The sequence below is a fragment of the Pygocentrus nattereri genome, chromosome 6, assembly GCF_015220715.1.
Source record: "Pygocentrus nattereri isolate fPygNat1 chromosome 6, fPygNat1.pri, whole genome shotgun sequence".
Classification (NCBI taxonomy): Eukaryota; Metazoa; Chordata; class Actinopteri; order Characiformes; family Serrasalmidae; genus Pygocentrus; species Pygocentrus nattereri.
This window is the reverse complement of record NC_051216.1, coordinates 36,735,434-36,755,802: the sequence shown is the minus strand read 5'-3', so window position 1 is coordinate 36,755,802 and position 20,369 is coordinate 36,735,434. Positions and strand designations below refer to the sequence as shown.

The 20,369-nt window shown below is 43.6% G+C and overlaps 1 protein-coding gene across 4 annotated transcripts in view; it reads right to left on the bottom strand.

Annotated features, from left to right (window-relative positions):
• Positions 1–20,369, bottom strand: part of LOC108413855 (glycerol kinase-like) — a 67,702-nt gene that overhangs the window by 10,698 nt on the left and 36,635 nt on the right. For 3 of the 4 annotated variants that reach the window (XM_017686548.2, XM_017686549.2, XM_017686550.2), the window contains 3 exons: positions 18,318–18,402; positions 8,895–9,015; positions 8,041–8,184 (listed from right to left, as the gene is read on the bottom strand). In XM_017686548.2, coding sequence (XP_017542037.1) covers positions 8,041–8,184; positions 8,895–9,015; positions 18,318–18,402 — 350 coding nt within the window. Of the gene's footprint in view, positions 1–8,040; positions 8,185–8,894; positions 9,016–18,317; positions 18,403–20,369 lie in introns of those variants that run through there. The other variant, XM_017686551.2, reaches the window with a different exon arrangement.

The window sequence follows — 20,369 nt, the reverse complement described above, 5'->3', positions numbered from 1 at the left end:
ATGGGTTAGCTCATGTGGCTAGAGGTGAAGTGAGGAGAAAAATCACAAAGGAGTATGGATTTTGGGCTCCATGCTTATTAAAGCAGATTGACTATGTCATAGGCAGGTGTATTATCTGTCTAAAGAATAATGTTCAGAGAGGAATAGTGGTTCCTCCTGGTCATATTCCGACTCCGAGGGGTCCTATGCATGAGTTAGTTGTGGACTATGTTGACATGATAAAACCAATTGAAGGTAAGAGATATTTATTGGTAGTAGTTGATCGTTTCTCTCGTTGGCCTGAGGCATGTCCAACCAAGCGAAAAGACGCTCAGTCGGTGGCTAAGTTTCTGTGTAGGGAAGTCATAAGTAGATGGGGACTTCCAGATCGAATATCTTCGGATAATGGACGAGAGTTTGTGGATAAGACAATGAAACTGATTTTGAAAAACTAGGAGTCAAGCAGCGGTTTGGTGCAGTCTATCATCCGCAAAGTCAGGGAATTTGTGAAAGAATGAATGGAGTTCTGAAAAACCGTATTATTAAGATCTGTCAGCATTCGGGATTGAATTGGGTAGCAGTGCTTCCGTTGGCGCTAATGGTCTGTCGATCAAGTGAGTTGCATGATTTGCATATGACACCTCATGAGTTGCTTACGGGAAGGCGGATGCCAATGTCTTGTTTACGTACAAGTGGAAAAGGTCCAAGCTTATCTCTTTTAGAAGATGAGATGCGAGCATATGTTACATATATGGAGACCGTGCATAAAAAAAATATCTGCGTATGTTTCTGAAAGGCAAAAGAAAGAGGAGGTGCAGGAGAGTTGTTCGCAGTACAGGAACCGCAGTCCAGGTTAAAGGGTCTCCAACGTGGTATCATTTCTCACATTGTGTTAAAGCACCAAGCGATAAGTTGCCATGTTCGCAGAGTCATGATGAGGGTTCAAAACAGTCAGAAGGGAATACAGAACGATGTGAAGAAGTCGAAATGCATAGAGATTTCCAGTGTCAAATTTCAGAAGGTGAGATTGTCCATGGGGTGGAAGATGTTGATGATGTTGTGTACATTTCTGATGATGCCTGAAGTGACTCTGCAGTTAATGGACAGGAAAGAAGGTTTGGTGACATTGACTTCCAATATGTCCCAGAACCAGCAGAACCTATTTCAGTGGAGTGTGAAGCGTCAAAGGCCACAAAGGGCAGTAACTCAGCTGCAGGAGCATCAGGGGGTTCAGTTAGAAGGAGGAGTCCAAGGCCAGTTCAGAAAAGAGTTAGACCCAAACGGTACGAAAATTGAGGGAGAAAGGATTTTAGATAGTATAACTCTGCTAAATGAATCATATTCAACTACAGAAGCTTCTCAGATAATTTTGACAACACCAGATCCTTTAAAGACGGTAGTTAGAGCTAAAATAGGAAGAGGGGTTCATCTTCCCTGTCGATGTGAGAGATTTAATGTTGGAGGTAATAACCCTCCTCGGTGGAGAAATAGTCGTGGTGAAGATGTGCTGTTAGAGGGACCTGAAGTTGATGCAGTTCCTCATGATCAGAGGAAGTATCTTTTATATAATGCCATGAGGTGGTTCAAAGTTAGGAATGATTGTTCGCTTTTTGTGCGTAATGTCACATGGGAAGATCAGAGAGAATATACATGTACTTATTTCAAGCAACATTTTAAGTTTGTGCCATCTAGTAAGGGGTGGAGAGAAGGCTACATAACTCGTAAGGTGGTAGTTGTGTTAAAAGATGTGAGTCCTACTGGAGTACTTACAGCAACTACTCCGAGGGTGAATAATACACAGATGAGGGTTACTACTTTAGCTCCGGAAATAACTAAGAGTGTTAATACATCAATACAGACTACTACTTTAGCTATGTCTCTGAAGGGGTTGAATGTTACTACAGCAATGGTGACAACCTCTACTATTGTCACTCCAGGAAACATTACAAGTGAAGTTAGGACAAGGCTAATTTTGGCTAATGAAACAGAGACAACATCTTTGTTGCCTATGAACTCTGTAAATGTGACACAGACATTTGATATGACATCATTAAAATTTAAAGAAGCGGTGCCGGAACCATTAGCTATCAAATGTCAATATTATGTAGTATCGTGGATGTTATACCATCAATACTCGCCACAAAATAGATGGATGGCTATATCATCGGATTTGTTTAGACCTCAGTTAGAATGTGCTTGGTTAAGTAACTTGCCATACATAAATTTACTTGATCAGCATGAGGATGTGACGACAGCGATTTCTGATGCAATAGAGGTAAAACCAGTGCAGGCTGACAAGTGTTTTTGCACAAATAACACTCGTGGAGGTCCAGGGGTGTTTATGGGAATATCAGAGTGTAAGACTTATATGATGACTTTGGGTGATCATACAAAGTATACTTGGGAACACTTATATGAAGTGGTTTTTCATTTACCAAAGCGAAAGTCGAGTGTAACTTTAATGGCGAGGAATCAAATTTCACCAGGAAATGTAACTATTGGGAATTTTAAGGACATTTGGTGGGTTTGTAATGATAAAGCATATATATTTTTGCCATATGGATGGACAGGTTGTTGTTATATGGCAACGTTAAAGCTACCGTATGAGGTTTTTACTGTAGGGATAGGACAAGCTCCTCGTGAGAACTTATCAAGTGGTCGTTTGGGAAATAGGAGGAAAAGAGAGATGGCAAAATGTCATAACTTGGAAGCCTATCATTGGAGAATAAGTCTTGGAGAGAAGTGGGGAATTGGAATATTTCCAAGGTATGGTGTGACGTTTTTGGCTGATTATATTGATAATATTACTTATCTATTACAAGGTTTTGCAAACGAGACAATAAAGGGTTTTGAATATTTGTCCAATACTCAAAAGAGTCATAGATTGACATTGTTGAAACATGATATGCCGCTTGATTACATTTTAGCTAAACAAGTATAATATATAATATATATAAGGGGTAAAGGCCACTGGGAATGCTGAAGGAACTTGTCCCAACAGAGAGAATAAAGTGGACTGGAGGATGTTCCTATTCACGACATCATTGACACCACGATGCTGTGATGGACTGTCCAGAGTCAAGGAGGAGCTTCAGTGTGACATATTCTTATGTTTTATGTATACCTTTACAAGTATTGTAAGTATTTGTGTTCCATTATGTTATAATTGGTGATATTCTGTTTATTGTACCTGTTTGAAGAATGATGTTTCTGTTATGGGGTAAGTACATTGGGACCTCAGATGTTTTTTTTCTTTTCTCGATGGCTAGGGATATGGTTGCTAGGCAGGGATAGGTCTTCTGGAAAGTCCGATGGGTTGACCAGCTGGAAGGTGGACATTTTTGATTTTATTTTCTGAGGTTTCATATGTATTTGCTAAGTGTATTTTAAATGATTCGTTATCATCCTTTTAAGATTGACATGGAGTACAATAGGTGGTTGCTCAGGGCAGGAGGACCGCGAGAGACTTTTTCCTGTCTAGATTGTTTGATGGACATTTAAGAAAGAAAGCTGCCTGACAGGTTTTTCGTTCTCGCACTCCATGTACTTGAAGTATGCAAGTAAGAGCCCTTCCTTGGTTTTTTGAGATGTAAATGTCCCAAAAAAGGGGGGAACATGGTGGAGCTGATTCAGAAGGCAGCTGAACAGGATATATTAGAACTGCGTGGATGTAAAATTGACTTTTCAATGTTTAACTTATAAGTTGTCTGACCAGTGGTAGGATGGTCCCCCCTTTAGATGTGAGTCTTGGTCCTCCCGAGGTTTCTTCCTCCTCCAGCTCTGAGGGAGTTTTTCCTTGCCTCAGCGCTCACGGGGGTTCTGTATATTCTGTATATTATGTTCAGTGTTTTGTCTGATTCTCTGTGCTGTGATTCCCATTTTTGTAAAGCTGCTTTGTGACAACATCAGTTGTAAAAAGCGCTATATAAATAAATTTGATTTGATTTGATTTGATATGGGGCCCCCCTGAACGTCAACAAATGCTATATATGGGGGTTAGGCGACTAGGGCTGCTCAGGACAATAACGTATGTTTATACCAAATTTGGCTAAAGAAGATCCATACATCAAAATTGAGGACAGAAACCAGATGGCCACACCGGTATAAAACCTGGAGTCGTAAATGTACGTGTCAGAGAATTTTGGCTTTTCTCTCCAAGCTGGCTCGCGAAGGCTTGTCTGTGACTTCGACCTCTCAATGCTATTAAACATCTTTTTATGCAAGAGACGAGTGTCACCGAAGAGTTTGTTCCTACACCTTTACAGCATCGCAACTAAAGAAACCACACCTTCCCAGAAGAGTTGAAGCTGTTATAGCTGGAAAGGGTGGGCTGACATCATATTGAACCCAATGGATTAAGAATGGGATGTCACTCAAGGCAGATGAGCGAATGCTTTTGGAAAAGTGCATTTCTTTGAATTCAACATAAAGAACTGTTTTTAAAATGTTGCATAAAAGTTATCTTCTCCTTGGATCACCACCTTATCGTGGTGGAGGGGTTTGCATTCTTGAATGATCTTAGGAGCTATGTTGTCTGGAGCAAAAGCTCCTGGTAGGGTCTCCCATGGCAAACTGGTCCTAGGTGACAGGTCAGACAAAGTGTGATCCATAATAACCCGTATGAAGACACAAAAACGGGACTTGTGTACCCTGCTCGGAACAGGGTTACCGGGGCCCCACCCTGGAGCCAGGCCTGGGGGAGGGGCTTGCCAGCGAGCGTCTGGTGGCCGGGCATTTACTCATGGTGCCCGGCCGGGCCCAGCCCGAAGGAGTTACATGAGTCCCCCCTCCCATCGACCCACCACCAATGGGAGGGGCAGTAGTAGGGGTTCGGTGCGTTGTGGATCGGGCAGTGTTGCTGAAACTGGCTTTTGGAACTTGGAACGTTACCTCACTGGCGGGGAAGGAGCCTGAGTTGGTGCGCGAGGCTGAGAGATACCGGCTAGATATAGTCGGGCTCACCTCAACACACAGCTTGGGCTCTGGGTCCAATCTCCTTGAGAGGGGCTGGACTTTATTCTTTTCTGGAGTTGCCCATGGTGAGAGGCGGCAGGCAGATGTGGGCTTTCTCATAGCCCCTCGACTTGGTGCCTGTATGTTGGGGTTTTCTCCGGTGGACGAGAGGGTAGCTTCCCTACGCCTTCGGGTTGGGGAACGGGTCCTGACTGTTGTCTGTGCTTATGAACAGCAGTTCAGAGCACCCAGCCTTCTTAGAGTCCTTGGGAAGGGTGCTTGAAAGTGCTCCTCCTGGAGACTCTATTGTCCTACTGGGGGACTTCAACGCTCACGTGGGCAATGACAGTGAGACCTGGAGGGGTGTGATTGGGAGGAATGGCCTCTCTGATCTGAACCCGAGTGGTGTTCAGTTTTTGGACTTCTGCGCAAACCACAATTTGTCCATCACGAACACCATGTTTGAACACAAGGATGTCCATAAGTGCACATGGCACCAGGACACCCTAGGCCGCAGTTCAATGATTGACTTTGTAGTCATGTCATCGGACTTGCGGCCATGTGTTTTGGACACTCGGGTAAAGAGAGGAGCTGAGCTGTCAACTGATCACCACCTGGTGGTGAGTTGGATCAGGTGGTGGGGGAAGATGCCGGTCAGACCAGGCAAGCCCAAACGTATAGTGAGGGTTTGCTGGGAACGTCTAGCAGAAGAACCTGTCAGATTGATTTTCAACTCACACCTCCGTCAGAACTTTGACCAGATATCGGGGGAGGTGGGGGACATTGACTCAGAATGGGCCATGTTCCGTTCCTCCATTGCTGAAGTGGCTGACTGTAGCTGTGGCCGTAAGGTAGTTGGTGCCTGTCGGGGCGGTAATCCTCGAACCCGGTGGTGGACACCCCAGGTGAGAGATGCCGTCAAGCTGAAGAAGGAGTCCTACCGGGCATGGTTGGCCTGTGGGACACCAGAGGCAGCTGGCAGGTATCGACAGGCCAAGCGATCTGCGGCTTCAGTTGTCGCCAAGGCAAAAACCCGTGTATGGGAGGAGTTTGGTGAGGCCTTGGAAAGTGACTTTAAGTCGGCTCCAAAAAGATTCTGGCAAACCGTCAGGCGACTCAGAAGGGGAAAGCAGTGTGCCACTAGCACTGTATATAGTGGAGATGGTGTGCTGCTGACTTCGACTGAAGATGTCATTGGGCGGTGGAAGGAATACTTTGAGGACCTTCTGAATCCCACCGACCAGTTCTCCAGTGAGGAGGCTGAGTCTGGGGACATGGGAATAGGCTTGTCCATTACTGAGGCAGAAGTCGCTAAGGTAGTTAAGAAGCTCCTTGGTGGCAAGGCTCCAGGGGTGGATGAGATCCGCCCTGAGTTCCTCAAGGCTCTGGATGTTGTGGGGCTGTCTTGGCTGACACGCCTTTTCAACATTGCGTGGACATTGGGGGCGGTGCCACTGGATTGGCAGACTGGGGTGGTGGTGCCTCTTTTTAAAAAAAGGGGACCGGAGGGTGAGTTCCAACTACAGGGGAATCACACTCCTCAGCCTCCCTGGCAAGGTCTATGCAGGGGTACTGGAGAAGAGAGTCCGGCTTATAGTCGAACCTCGGATCCAGGAGGAACAGTGCGGGTTCCGCCCTGGTCGTGGAACACTGGACCAACTCTTCACCCTCTCCAGGATTCTGGAGGGTTCATGGGAGTTTGCCCAACCAGTCCACATGTGCTTTGTGGATCTGGAGAAGGCATTCGACTGTGTTCCCCGGGGTATTCTGTGGGAGGTGCTTCGGGAGTACGGGGTACATGGCTCTTTGCTACGAGCCATTCAGGCCCTGTACAAACAAAGCTGGAGTTTGGTTCGCATAGCCGGCAGTAAGTCAGACTCGTTCCCAGTGAGAGTTGGACTCCGTCAGGGCTGCCCTTTGTCACCGATTCTATTCATAATTTTTATGGATAGAATTTCTAGGCGCAGTCAAGGGATGGAGGGTGTCCGGTTTGGTGACCTCAGGGTCACATCGCTGCTGTTTGCAGATGATGTGGTCCTATTGGGGACATCAGGCCGCAAACTTCAGCTTTCGCTGGATCGGTTTGCAGCCGAGTGTGAAGCGGCTGGGATGAGAATCAGTACCTCTAAATCCGAGACCATGGTTCTCAGGCGAAAAAGGGTGGAGAGCCCTCTCTGGGTCGGGGATAGGCTCTTGCCTCAAGTGGAGGAGTTCAAGTATCTCAGGGTCTTGTTCACGAGTGATGGTACAAGGGAGCTCAGTCCATCGTCAGCTTGGGCTTAGAAAAAGTGATAGTGTGTCTGGATATCTATCTATGTCTATATACCGTTTCTTCTTTGCATGGTAGATTTTCAGAAGTGTTCCTGAGTGCCCAAAGATCATGGCTAGCCCATATTGGGTTTTGGCTTTGTCCCTTGCATACAGAGATTTTTTAGGATTCTCTGAATCTTGTAATGATGTTATGTCCTGTAGATGATGAAATACCCAAGTTCTTTGCTAATTTACATTGAGAAATGTGATTCTTAAATATTCCACTGCCCACATAATGTTTTACAGAGAGGTGAACCCCTCCCCATCTTTGATTCTGAAACACTGGGATGCTGTTTTTATATAGTCATGTTACAGACCTGTTACAAATTAAGCTAATTACACAAATTTACCAGTCTCTCTATGCCAATGTTTTTGAAACGTCTTGCTAACATTGAATTCAAACTGGGCATATATTTTCAAAGCCAAACCCTAACTTCAGTTTCAATATCTGATATGTTGTTTTGGACTTGTTGCATTCTGTTTTTATTTACATTTGGCACAACTGAGTAGTACTTCCATATGAAAAATGTATCATCATCTTCTGCTAGTACAAAGGAGAACTCGTTTTTTTTTCCCCATTCATCACCAGAATGTCTTATAGTGAAATGCTGATGTTACTCTCCTCTTTTCTCCTATGGGGAGTTTAGGTAAAACAATTCAGAAATTTGTGATCCTTCATCAATATAATATTGAGATCTGCTTTATTTCTCTAAGACAATCAGGGGGGGATGGTGAGTTTATGTAGATGTAACCACAATTCCAAATTATTTGGAACAAAAAACTGATCTGAGCTCTCACCATCTGGGTTAATCTTAGGCTGGTACTTCTCAGAAGTCACCGAGGTCATCCCATCAGGGTTTATTGTCCATACACAGACCCCTTCAGCTGCCCCTGCAGCCATGGCTGCACCAAGAGCGGTGGTCTCAGACATAGAGGGTCTCACTGCACAAGAGAAAAAAACACACTGAACAACAAAAACAATACAAGAATAAGTAGTATTTTCCATTATATAACTTGCATGTAACGTGATTTTGGGGCAGTAGGACAAAACTGCTTTGATAGGAACAATAAGATTATAATATGATTTATAATCTTATTATACTAGTAATTATAATTTACTTGGGTTTAGAGTAGTTAAAGTGAAAACAGTGAACATCAGTTTAAAGATTAGATGATTATGCCTGAGTATCAAAATTTGATACCTGGTACCGACTGAAAACTTCAATCACTCAATTCCAAATTTCGACACTTCAAGCAGACTGTTCTCTAGCATCAATAAGCAAATGAGCATACTTCTGAAATCTAGACTGCTGATTCTTTGTCTAAGTTAGGTTCTGTAACATCAGCACTTCATTATTATTTGCAAGTCTGCTGCAGTCAGTAAATACAGCCACTTCCAGCACCTCACACTCATTTCTGCTTTAGTTAGCATAGTTTTACATTTTTGCATGGTTGCATGAATGGAACCGAGGTTACCGAAGGTTTGAATGTTTTCATGGAAATACCTAACACTGCCTGCTAGACTCTGCCTGCCAGGTTCTGCATGGAATAACTTACAATTTAAATCAAATAAAACACTGCAGTGTTGTGGCTCTGCAGAAGAGTAGTATTGATCTACAGTAAAAGCTTAACATACACAGATACATGCATACCCACAGGAATGCAGAGGATATCTGCCTGCAGCTGCATTAGTAATTTGTTGGCAGTCATCCCTCCGTCTACCTGTAACTGAGAGAGTGGAACACCGCTGTCCTGATTCATTGCATCCAGAACCTGAGACATACAAAAAAAAACAAAAAACATTATACACACATATATATATATATATATATATATATATATATATATATATATACACACACACAGCTCAAAAAAATAAAAGGAACACTTAAACAACACTCCAAGTAACTCCAAGTAAATCAAACTTCTGTGAAATCAAACAGTCCACTTAGGAAGAAACACTGATTGACAATCAATTTCACATGCTGTTGTGAAAATGGAATAGACAACAGGTGGAAATTATTGGCAAATAGCAAGACACACTCAATAAATGAGTGGTTCTGCAGGTGGGGACCACAGACCACTTCTCAGTACCTATGCTTTCTGGCTGATGTTTTGGTCACTTTTGAATATTGGTGGTGCTTTCACACTCGTGGTAGCATGAGACGGACTCTACAACCCACACAAGTGGCTCAGGTAGTGCAGCTCATCCAGGATGGCACATCAATGTGAGCTGTGGCAAGAAGGTTTGCTGTGTCGGTCAGCGTAGTGTCCAGAGGCAGGAGGCGCTACTAGGAGACAGGCCAGTACACCAGGAGACGTGGAGGAGGCCGTAGGAGGGCAACAACCCAGCAGCAGGACCGCTACCTCCGCCTTTGTGCAAAGAGGAACAGGAGGAGCACTGCCAGAGCCCTGCAAAATGACCTTCAACAGGCCACAAATGTGCATGTATCTGCACAAACAGTTAGAAACTGACTCCATGAGGATGGTATGAGGGCCCGACGTCCACAGAAGGAGGTTGTGCTCAGCCCAACACCGTGCAGGACGCTTGGCATTTGCCAGAGAACACCAGGATTGGCAAATTCGCCACTGGCGCCCTGTGCTTTTCACAGATGAAAGCAGGTTCACACTGTGCACATGTGATACACGTCGCAGGGTCTGGAGAGCGATCTGCTGCCTGCAACATCCTTCAGCATGACCGGTTTGGCAGTGGGTCAGTAATGGTGTGAGGTGGCATTTCTTTGGAGGGCTGCACAGAGGTAGCCTGACTGCCATTAGGTTCCGAGATGAGATCCTCAGAGCCCTTGTGAGACCATATGCTGGTGCGGTTGGCCCTGGGTTCCTCCTGATGCAGGACAATGCTAGACCTCATGTGGTTGGAGTGTGTCAGCAGTTCCTGCAAGATGAAGGCAGTGAAGCTATGGACTGGCCCGCCCGTTCCCCAGACCTGAATCCGATTGAGCACATCTGGCACATCATGTCTCGTTCCATCCACCAACGCCACGTTGCACCACAGACTGTCCAGGATTTAGTGGATGCTTTAGTCCAGGTCTGTGAGGAGATCCCTCAGGAGACCATCCGCCACCTCATCAGGAGCATGCCCAGGCGTTGTAGGGAGGTCATACAGACACATGGAGGCCGCACACAATACTGAGCCTCATTTTGACTTGTTTTCAGGACATCACATCAAAGTTGGATCAGCCTGTAGTGTGTTTTTCCACTTTAATTTTGTGTGTGACTCCAAATCCAGGCCTCCATTGGTTAATAAATTTGATTTCCATTGATTTTTGTGTGATTTTGTTGTCAGCACATTCAACTTTGTACAGAACAAAGTGTTCAATGAGAATATTTTTATTCAGTGTTGTGTTATTTGAATGCTCCCTTTATTTTTTTGAGCAGTGTATATTTTTTTAGTTGCTGTCAGAACAAACAACACCAGACACAGGAGCAGACGAAACGGGAACAGAACGAGGATGAAACAGAGGGAGGACGAGGAGGCACACCACAAAACGATGCCGAATGAGAGACGACCGGAGAAGCAACAGGACAAGCGAAACAAGCATCACAGAGACATCAGAAGGGAACAGGACAAAACCATGAAAAGAGCAGGGCAAAAATAAAGGAACAGAAACAGGAGACACAGAAGCAGACACAGAAGCAACAGGAGGCCAACGGGGGAACAGCAGACACGGGAGAAACGGGAGGCCCACGGGAAACAGCAGACACAGGAACAGGAGGCCCACGGGAAACAGACACAGGCGAGGGTGGGATGGGCGGGAACAAAGAGGCTGCAATATCCAAGGGGCAGGCGAGCCTGCAGCGATGTCCACAGGGGCAGGTGGCAGGTCCGGAGGCGCGGCGACTGGTGGCGGGTCCGGAGCTGCAGCGACTGGCTGCGGGTCCGGATGCGCGGGTGACTGGCCGCTGGGGTGTGGCCACGGGATCACCAATGCCGCGGAGTGCGGCCATGGGATCAGGAACTTGGGCTGGGGACAGCTGCTCCAACCTGGAGGAATAGAAACGGGACCCACTCGGCCATTCCCAAGGCTCACTCGAGCAATGGGCAGCTCATAGTGGCGCTTGCAAATGAGCTGAGTACCACAGTGCAGGTTATCTGAATGTTCCATTCGTCTAGCCTCGTCTTGCTCTGCAGGTCGCTCCTCCCTGCAGCGTTGTTCAAGACTGGCAGACTCAAGGCGCTTACCTGAGCTCTCATCATCCAACTCGAAGATGGGATGGTCCTTCGTCTTCGTACGGGACCGACGAGATGCTCGTGTTCCCTCAGCGCCAGGGGATTTGCTCTCACTGGCTTGGCGGCATTGGGACAGATATGCGGAGATAAGCGATGTTTATTATGGGCAAATCCAGGGTCATAGTCCAAATGGTCGGTCTAGGTTCATTGGATTGGATTCAATTTATTGTCATTGCGTATGTCGCAAGTACAAAGCAACAAAATGCATATAATGGAAAAGAGAAACAGAATACATTGGGTGAGGGAGGAGACAACCCCAGGCATTGGGAAGGGGGAGGGGTAGGAAGGAGGGTAGGAGGGAGGGGATATAAATATGGGGAGGGGGGAGGGGAGGGGGGATAAGGGCCTGAAGAAGGCACCCTACTCAGCATCCCAGTCCAGGTATCTCAGTTCGCAGGGTGGTATGGCGATAACACAGCAAAAAAGTGCCATGGAGACAACCTTGATCGGGCCCAGGCAGAATCAACAATCAGCAGATCCGGGAAGTGGGGGAGGATAAAGAGAGCGTTTCGCAGCAGTGTTCCTCTGGGGGAGATATAATGTACCAGCCAAGGCCAAGGCCCGCGTTGATACGGGGAGCCGAAAGCAGATAAGAAGGTTTTGTAGGCTTCGAGCGAGTAGCCGTAGTTTTTAGCTCACCAAGTCCATTATGGTCACTCCAACGATTCATTTTCCTTTGCAAAGCCGCCAACTTCTCCACGATGTTATCCAGGGTATGACTTACAGTCAAAGTCTGAGTGTTGACAGCTCTGCCCACCACATCAATCATGTTGGGCAGCTTCAAGGGGCCGTGGACAGCTGCCCCCATTCTTCAAATTTTGCGATACACCAGGGCAATGCCTAATCCAATCAGCAAAACACCTGTGATCATGGTTCCGAATAGGTAGACGTCCTCAATATGCTCCACGGAGAGAGCCGCCATGCACACGACATGCCACCTCTCCCATGCGTCCATCGTGTAGCCAGCTGCAAACATTCCGGCAGGACAGGTTGGTTCCCCCGAACCAGAACTTCTCATCGAGAAGATGGTGTCAATTGCGTTGAGAGACCATTTGATCAAATCCATTTTTTAGGTTTGAAGAACAGCGCGGAGAGAGTCTCTCAGTAAAGAGCTCAGACAGTAGCCAACACGGATTGATCGGGGGGCAGACATGACAGACAAACCAGAATAACAATGCAAACAGCACAAGCAGAACAAACAACAATGCAAACACCAATACAAAGACCAGCAAACAAGGGGCGAACACAGGGCTTAAATACACAGGTTAAATGAGGGACAGGTGGGAAACAGGTGGAGACAATCAGGGGCGGAGTCACAAAACAAGGGGCTGGACTAGGATCAAAACACACGCACATGGACCAGACTGGGAGGGGCAAAAAAAACATTTTTGCCATTTTTCAGTTTTCGACATAATTTGAAAATACCTGTTGCTCTTTACATTGTGTGTAAATTCCATGACAAATGGGACAAATGGGCCAAATGAAATGACCCAAAATTACTTGTAAAAAACTCTGGTTCCTTTGACTTACATTAGAAGTACAGTTGTTTACCATTTTGGAGATACAAGGTTTTGTTTCAACAGTAGCGATATATGTGTGCATACATATAGGTTTTGTTTCAACAGCAGCAATATACACAATATACAATACACACACACACACACACACACACATATATATATATATATATATATATATATATATATATATATATATGTATATATATAAATATATATATATATATATATATACACACACACCGATCAGGCATAAGATTATGACCTCCTTGTTTCTATGATCACTGTCCATTTTATCAGCTCTACTTACTATGTAGGTGCACTTTATAGTTCTACAATTACAGACTGTAGTCCATCTGTATCTCTGTACACTGTGTGCACAATTATTAGGCAAGTGAGTATTTTTACGAAATTTTTAGGCATATTTTCTTACTCCAAGCTGGATAAACTTAAATGCTTAATGGATTTACACATAGCAGTTGATGTGTATCTGTGTAATGAGGGAGGGTGTGGCCTAAGGAGGTCAACACCCTATATCAAGGTGTGCATAATTATTAGGCAGCTTTTTTCTTTAGGCAAAATCTGCCAAAAAAGAGATTGAACTGACTCTGAAAAGTCTAAAATTACCAAAAGTCTCTGAGAGGGATGCAGAACTCTTGAAATTGCTAAGATATTGGGGCGTGTTCACACAAATAGTCAACAGGGTTGCAAGAAATGTGCTGAGAAAAAAGACGCAAAATAACTGCCAAGGATTTGAGAAGAATCAAGCGTGAAGCTACCAGGAACCCATTATCTTCAGGTTCTGCCATATTCCAGAACTGCAACCTAGCTGGAGTATCAAGAAGTACAAGATGTTCAGCGCTCAGAGACAAGGCCAAGGTAAGGAAGGCTGAAACCCAACCACCACTGAACAAGACACATAAGCTGAAGTGTCTAGACTGGTCCAAGAAGAATCTGAAGTCAGATCTGAAGAAGGTTTTATGGACTGATTAAATGAGAGTGACTCTTGACGGACCAGATGGATGGGCCCATGGCTGGATCAGTAACTGGACAGAGCTCCACTTCGAGTCAGACGCCAGCAAGGTGGAGGTGGGGTACTGGTATGGCTGGTATTATTAAAGATGAGCTGGTTGGACCTTTTCGGGTTGAAGATGGGCTCAAAATCAACTCCCAATCCTACTGCTAGTTTTTAGAAGACACTTTCTTTAAGCAGTGGTACAGGAAGAATCTGCATCTTTTAAAAAGACAATGATTTTTATGCAGGGCAATGCTCCATCACATGCATCCAAGTACTCCTCTGCATGGCTCACCAGTAAAGGCATTAAAGATGAAAAACTTATGACATGGCCCCCTTCCTCACCTAACCTGAACCCAATTGAGAACTTGTGGGCAATTCTTAAATGGGAGATTTACAGTGAAGGAAAACAGCACACCTCTCTGAACAGGGTCTAGGAGGCTGTGGTTGCTGCTGCACAAAAAGTTGATCGTCAACAGATCAAGAAACTGACAGACTCCATGAATGGAAGGGTTATCACTGTTATTGAAAAGAAGGGTGGCTATATTGGTCACTAATTTTTTTTTTTCTCAGAAATGTTCATTGGAAAGCTTTGAGTTGTTTGTTTATAATTCTCACTTGAACAGATGAAAATAAAAAAGTGAGATGGGATAATGTGTGTTTTTCATTTAGCCGCGTAATAATTCTGCACCATTATAGTTCCCCAATAAATGTGCACATATAGATATTCTCCTAAGAAAGCCAAAACTTCACTTTTACTTTCTTAAACATTCATGTTTAAGGTTTATTAACATTTTGGATTAACCGAAAGCACTGTAGCCATTAATAAAAATAATCCTCAAAAATAAGACTTGCCTAATAATTGTGCACACAGTGTATACTTTGCTAGCCCCCGTTTACCCTGTTCTTCAGTGGTCAGGACCCCATGGACCCTCACAGAGCAGGTACTATTTGAGTGGTGAATCATTCTTAGCACTGCAGTAACACTGACATGGTGGTCGTGGAGTGCATGGTAAGTGGAGCAGATAAAATACAGTGACACACACACAAACACACACGTGTGTGTGTGTGTGTGCATACTGATCACCCATAACATTAAAATCACCTTTTTGTTTCTGCATTCATTGTCTGTTTTATCAGCTCCACTTACCAAAGGAGTTTGTAGTTCTACAATTACAGACTGTAGTCCATCTGTTTCATTGCATACTTTGTTAGCCCCTTTTCACCCTGTTCTTCAAGGGTCAGGATGGCAAAAGGCCCACCACGGAGCAGGTATTATTTAGGGGTCGTTCTTAACACTGCTGTGATGCTGACAAGTTAGTGGCAAGTTAGTGTGTGTTGCACTGTTTTGAGTGAATCAGACAGGAACGGTTTCACAGAATTCAGACGCTCATGGACAATGAAAGACAAACAAGTTTTAATATGGAAGTCAGAATCCAAAGCCATAGTTGAAAAACAGGCAAAAATGTCAAAACATATATAACAAATATCCAGAGCAATCAAACCAAAGGGCAAATCCAACGTCATCATCAATAAACAGGCATGGTTCTACAATTACAGACTGTAGTCAGGATCCCATGGACGTGGATCATTCTCAGCACTGCAATAACACTGACATGGTCGTGGTGTGTTATTGTGTGTGTTGCACTGGTCTGAGCGGAGTTTTTAAACACCTCAATGTCACTGCTGGATTGAGAATAGTCCACCAACCAAAAATATCCAGCCAACAGCATCCTGCGGGCAGCATCCTGTGACCACTGATGAAGGACTAGAGGATGACCAACACAAACTGTGCAGCAGCAGATGAGCTATTGTCTCTGAATTTACATCTACAAGGTGGACTGACAAGGTAAGAGTGTCTAATAGAGTGGACAGTGAGACACAGTGTTTAAAAACTCCAGCAGCACTACTGTGTGTGATCCACTCATACCAGCACAACACACACTAACACACCACCATCACGCCAGTGTTACTGCAGTGCTGAGAATGATCTACCACTCAAAAGTAAAAGGGTAAAAGGGGGCTAACAAAGTATGCAGAGAAACAGATGGACTACACTCAGTAACTGTAGAACTACAAAGTGCACCTATATAGTATGTGGAGCTGATAAAATGGGAAATGAGCGTAGAAACAAGGAGGTGGTCATAACGTTCTGATATATACAGTGGTGTGAAAAAGTGTTTACCCCCTTCCTGATTTCTTCTTTTTCTTTTTTTTATTCTTTTTCATGTTTGTCACACTTAAATGTTTTAGATCACCAAATAAAGATAACACAAGTAAACACAAAATGCAGTTTATAAATGAAGCTCTTTATTTTTAAGGAAAAAAGAAATCCAAATCTACAGGGCCCTGTGTGAAAAAGTGATTGCCCCCTAAACCTAATAACTGGTTGGGCCACCCTTTAGCAGCAACAACTGCAATCATGCATTTGTGATAACTGGCAATGCATCTTTTACAGCGCTGTAGAGGAATTTTGGCCCATTCATCTTTGGAGAATTGTTGTAATTCAGCCACATAGGAGGATTTCCAAGCATGAACTGCCGTTTTAAGGTCATCTGAATTGGATTCAGGTCAGGACTTTGAATAGGCCACTCCAAAGTCTTAATTTTGTTTTTCTTAAGCCATTCAGAGGTGGACTTGATGGTGTGTTTTGGATCATTGTGCTGCTGCAGAACACAGGTGCGCTTCAGCTTGAGGTCACAAACAGATGGCCAGACATTCTCCTTCAGGATTTTTTGGTAGACAGTAGAATTCCTGGTTCCATCTACCACAGCAAGTCTTCCAGGTCTTGAAGCAGCAAAACAGCCCCAGACCACCACCTTTACTGTTTACTGTTGATATGATGTTCCTTTTCTGAAATGCTATGTTACTTCTACGCCAGACATAATGGGACATACACCTTCCAAAGTTCAACTTTTTTCTCCTCAGTCCACAGACTATCTTCCCAAAGGTCTTGGGGATCATCAAGATGTTTTCTGGCAAAACTGAGATGAGCCTTTATCTTCTTTTTGCTCGGCAGTGGTTTTCGTCCTGAAACTCTAACATGCAGGCCATTTTTGCCCAGTCTCTTTCTTATGGTGGAGTCATGAACACTGACCTTAACTGAGGCAAGTGAGGCTTGCAGTTCTTTGGATGTTGTTGTGGGGTCTTTTGTGACCTCTTGGATGAGTCGTTGCTGTGCTCTTGGGGTAATTTTGGTCGGCTGGCCACTCCGGGGAAGGTTCACCACTGCTCCATGTTTTCACCATTTGCTGGATAATGGCTCTCACTGTGGTTCCCTGGAGTCCCAAAGCTTTAGAAATGGCTTTATAACCCTTTCCATACTGATAGATCTCAATTACTCTGTTTCTCTTTGTTTGTTCCTGAATGTCTTTGGATCGTAGCATTTTGATAGCATTTCTAGCTTTTGAGGATCTTTTGGTCTACTTCACTTTGTCAGGCAGGTCCTATTTAAGTGATTTCTTGATTGAGAATGGGTGTGGCAGTAATCAGGCCTGGGTGTGGCTAGGGATATTGAATTCAGCTTTCCAAAGATGTGATAAACCACAGTTAATTTATGGGGAGGTGGGGGGCAATCGCTTTTCCACACAGGGCCCTGCAGGTTTGGATTTCTTTTTGCGTTAATAATAAAGACCTTCATTTATAAACTGCAATTTGTGTTTATTTATTTAATATTTAAATTTATTTGGTGATCTGAAACATTTAAGTGTGACAAACATGCAAAAGAATAAGAAATCAGGAAAGGGGCAAACATTTTTTCACACCAATGTATGTATATGCAGATATAAAAATACACATCATGCCCTCAAGTTCAAAATGTAATTTTTGAAGATTATTGACTCATATATGAGTATGACTGCCATGTTCCTCCCAACAATTTGGGAAAAATCTATCATTTAATAAAGGCTATTTAGTCCATATTATGACCCCTCTGATTGAAAAATCAACCTTTTAAAACAATTCAGAAAGAATGCATGAGTATAAATATTCATTCTTAACCATGTCACCCAGCCCTAACTGACACAGTCAAACAATTGTCCTTATAATCATATACTGAAACGAGTCCTAACTCTCATAAGAGTTATTAAGCTCCTGATTTAACAACACACATTACTTAATGCTGAATTACACCTAGTCCTCTGTCTTAGAACAATTTTTGTTATTTCTTCACATTATCTATATTATGTCCACTGTGATTCTGGAAATAAAGTTAAAGGAACTACACAAACTCATTTATTAAGTTATTATTAATGCACAGTATTGTCATAATATGTGAGATGAAGTTAATTACCTCTCGTGTCTGAAAGCATACAGCCTCAAGTGCAGCAAAAGCCAAGTGACTACTGTTTGTAAACTGTGTCAAGCCACAGATAATCCTGAGACAGAAAAAAAAGTCAGTATCAGTATATGTATACACATTGTACTGTGCAAAAGTCTGAGACTACCCTCCGATCATGAAGCACAAGTTATTCATTTTTCTGTGTCAGGAGAAAAAAAAAACATATTTAACAGTAAATTGACAGATCCATCCATCCATCTTCTAAGCCGCTTCTCCATCAGGGTTGCGGGGGGGGGGGGTGCTGGAGCCTATCCCAGCAGTCTTCGGGCGAAAGGCAGGATACACACTGGACAGGTCGCCAGTCCATCGCAGGGCAGACAGACGGACAAAGACAGTCACTCACACACTCACACCTAGGGGCAATTTAGCATGTCCAATAGGCCTGACTGCATGTGGGAGGAAACCAGAGAACCCGGAGAAAACCCACGTAGACACGGGGAGAACATGCAAACTCCACACAGAGAGGACCCCGGTCACCCGGCAGGGGAATCGAACCTAGGCCCTCCTTGCTGTGAGGCGACAGCGCTACCCAACACATCACCGTGCCACCCAACTTGACAGAAAGAACAACTAAACATAGTGTGTCCACTCTTTACCTTTATTACATTATCACATGCAACCACCCTACACTATACCAGTAAGAGTCCTTGGCAAGACTCCTAACACTACCTTTGCAAACTTGTGTAACATTCTCAAATTGTAAGTCACTCTGGATAAGAGCATCTGCCTAATGCCATAAATGTAAATTACACCTTCCATTCTTCCACACCTCCATTCTTCTCCTCTTATAAGCTGGTTTAAAATTTTCAGCTTTTCACCATTCATGTAATTCCAAACACATTCAGTGATGCTGAGGTCTGGACTCTGGGCTCATCAGTCCATTGTTCTGAGAACACCAGCACCTTCTTTGTTTGATGTGTATGTTTGCTTTTCTCATTGAAGGCTTTCAGACCTATAGCATTGAGTTGACTTCTCACAATGGAAGGATGGACGGAAACACCTTTTGATTTTTTCCAATCCAAAGCAAATATAGATGTTGATTTTCTTCTCTCTCAAAAAAGAAACCTATGCTGTTTATCTGATGGGGACAGTTTTGTTGGTCTACCAGGTCTTTCAAGTGTTTGTAAGAATCCCCATTTTCTCTATAGCTTTTAATAATTTTTTAAACAGATTCAGAAATTCCTGTTTTTAACTTTGACTTTCTCGTTCATAATGTAAGAGGAGTATCTAAGATCTAATCTCCTTACAAACATGTATGTAAAGGCTGTTTTTTCTGGTCATTAATGGAATGAAGCTCTTAGGCAGTTTTTCCTTGCCACTGTTGCCATTGGCTTGCTCATGGTTAAACCAGGATTTTTCTGTAAGGCTACAACATCTGTTGTAAAAAGCACAATATAAATTCATTTTGAGTGGTCGTTTATGACCACAGAGTCACTCTTGGCTATGTGTGTGTACAGTGTGTACACAGTACAAAGAACAAAGAGTAATTTTTGTTTTCTTGTCTAGGCAGTTTTTGGATGTTAAATGAATGTTGATTTGCCTACTTCACATGATTATGTTTTAGAAGTTATAAAAAAAAAAAAACATGGAATGTCTTTTACAAGTTTCCAGTGTCCATGTGTAATCTGCAATGGTCAAAAAAGGTTCATGTGAATGGCATTAGCTTTGTTCTATCATAATATTATCTTATCTTATTATCATAAATTAACTTTTATGGGGTACTAGCAAAAATTGAGCATTTAAAACCAGAACTAAAGGTCTAACACTGTTACAGCAACATGATGCATTAAGATTTTAGTGTTTTCCCAGCAGCTGCTGTTGTAGTCATCTTTAGTGAGGTACACTTTTTAACCAACTTTTCTAAAAGGGTAAATTAAACCTACATTATATTTATACCATTTGGCAGGCATTTGTGGACAGTCCCAAAGTAACTTCTCTATCCTAAAGATTTCAAATGTCCTATCTCTTTTTAATGTTTAATTACTAATTGAACACTCATTGAGA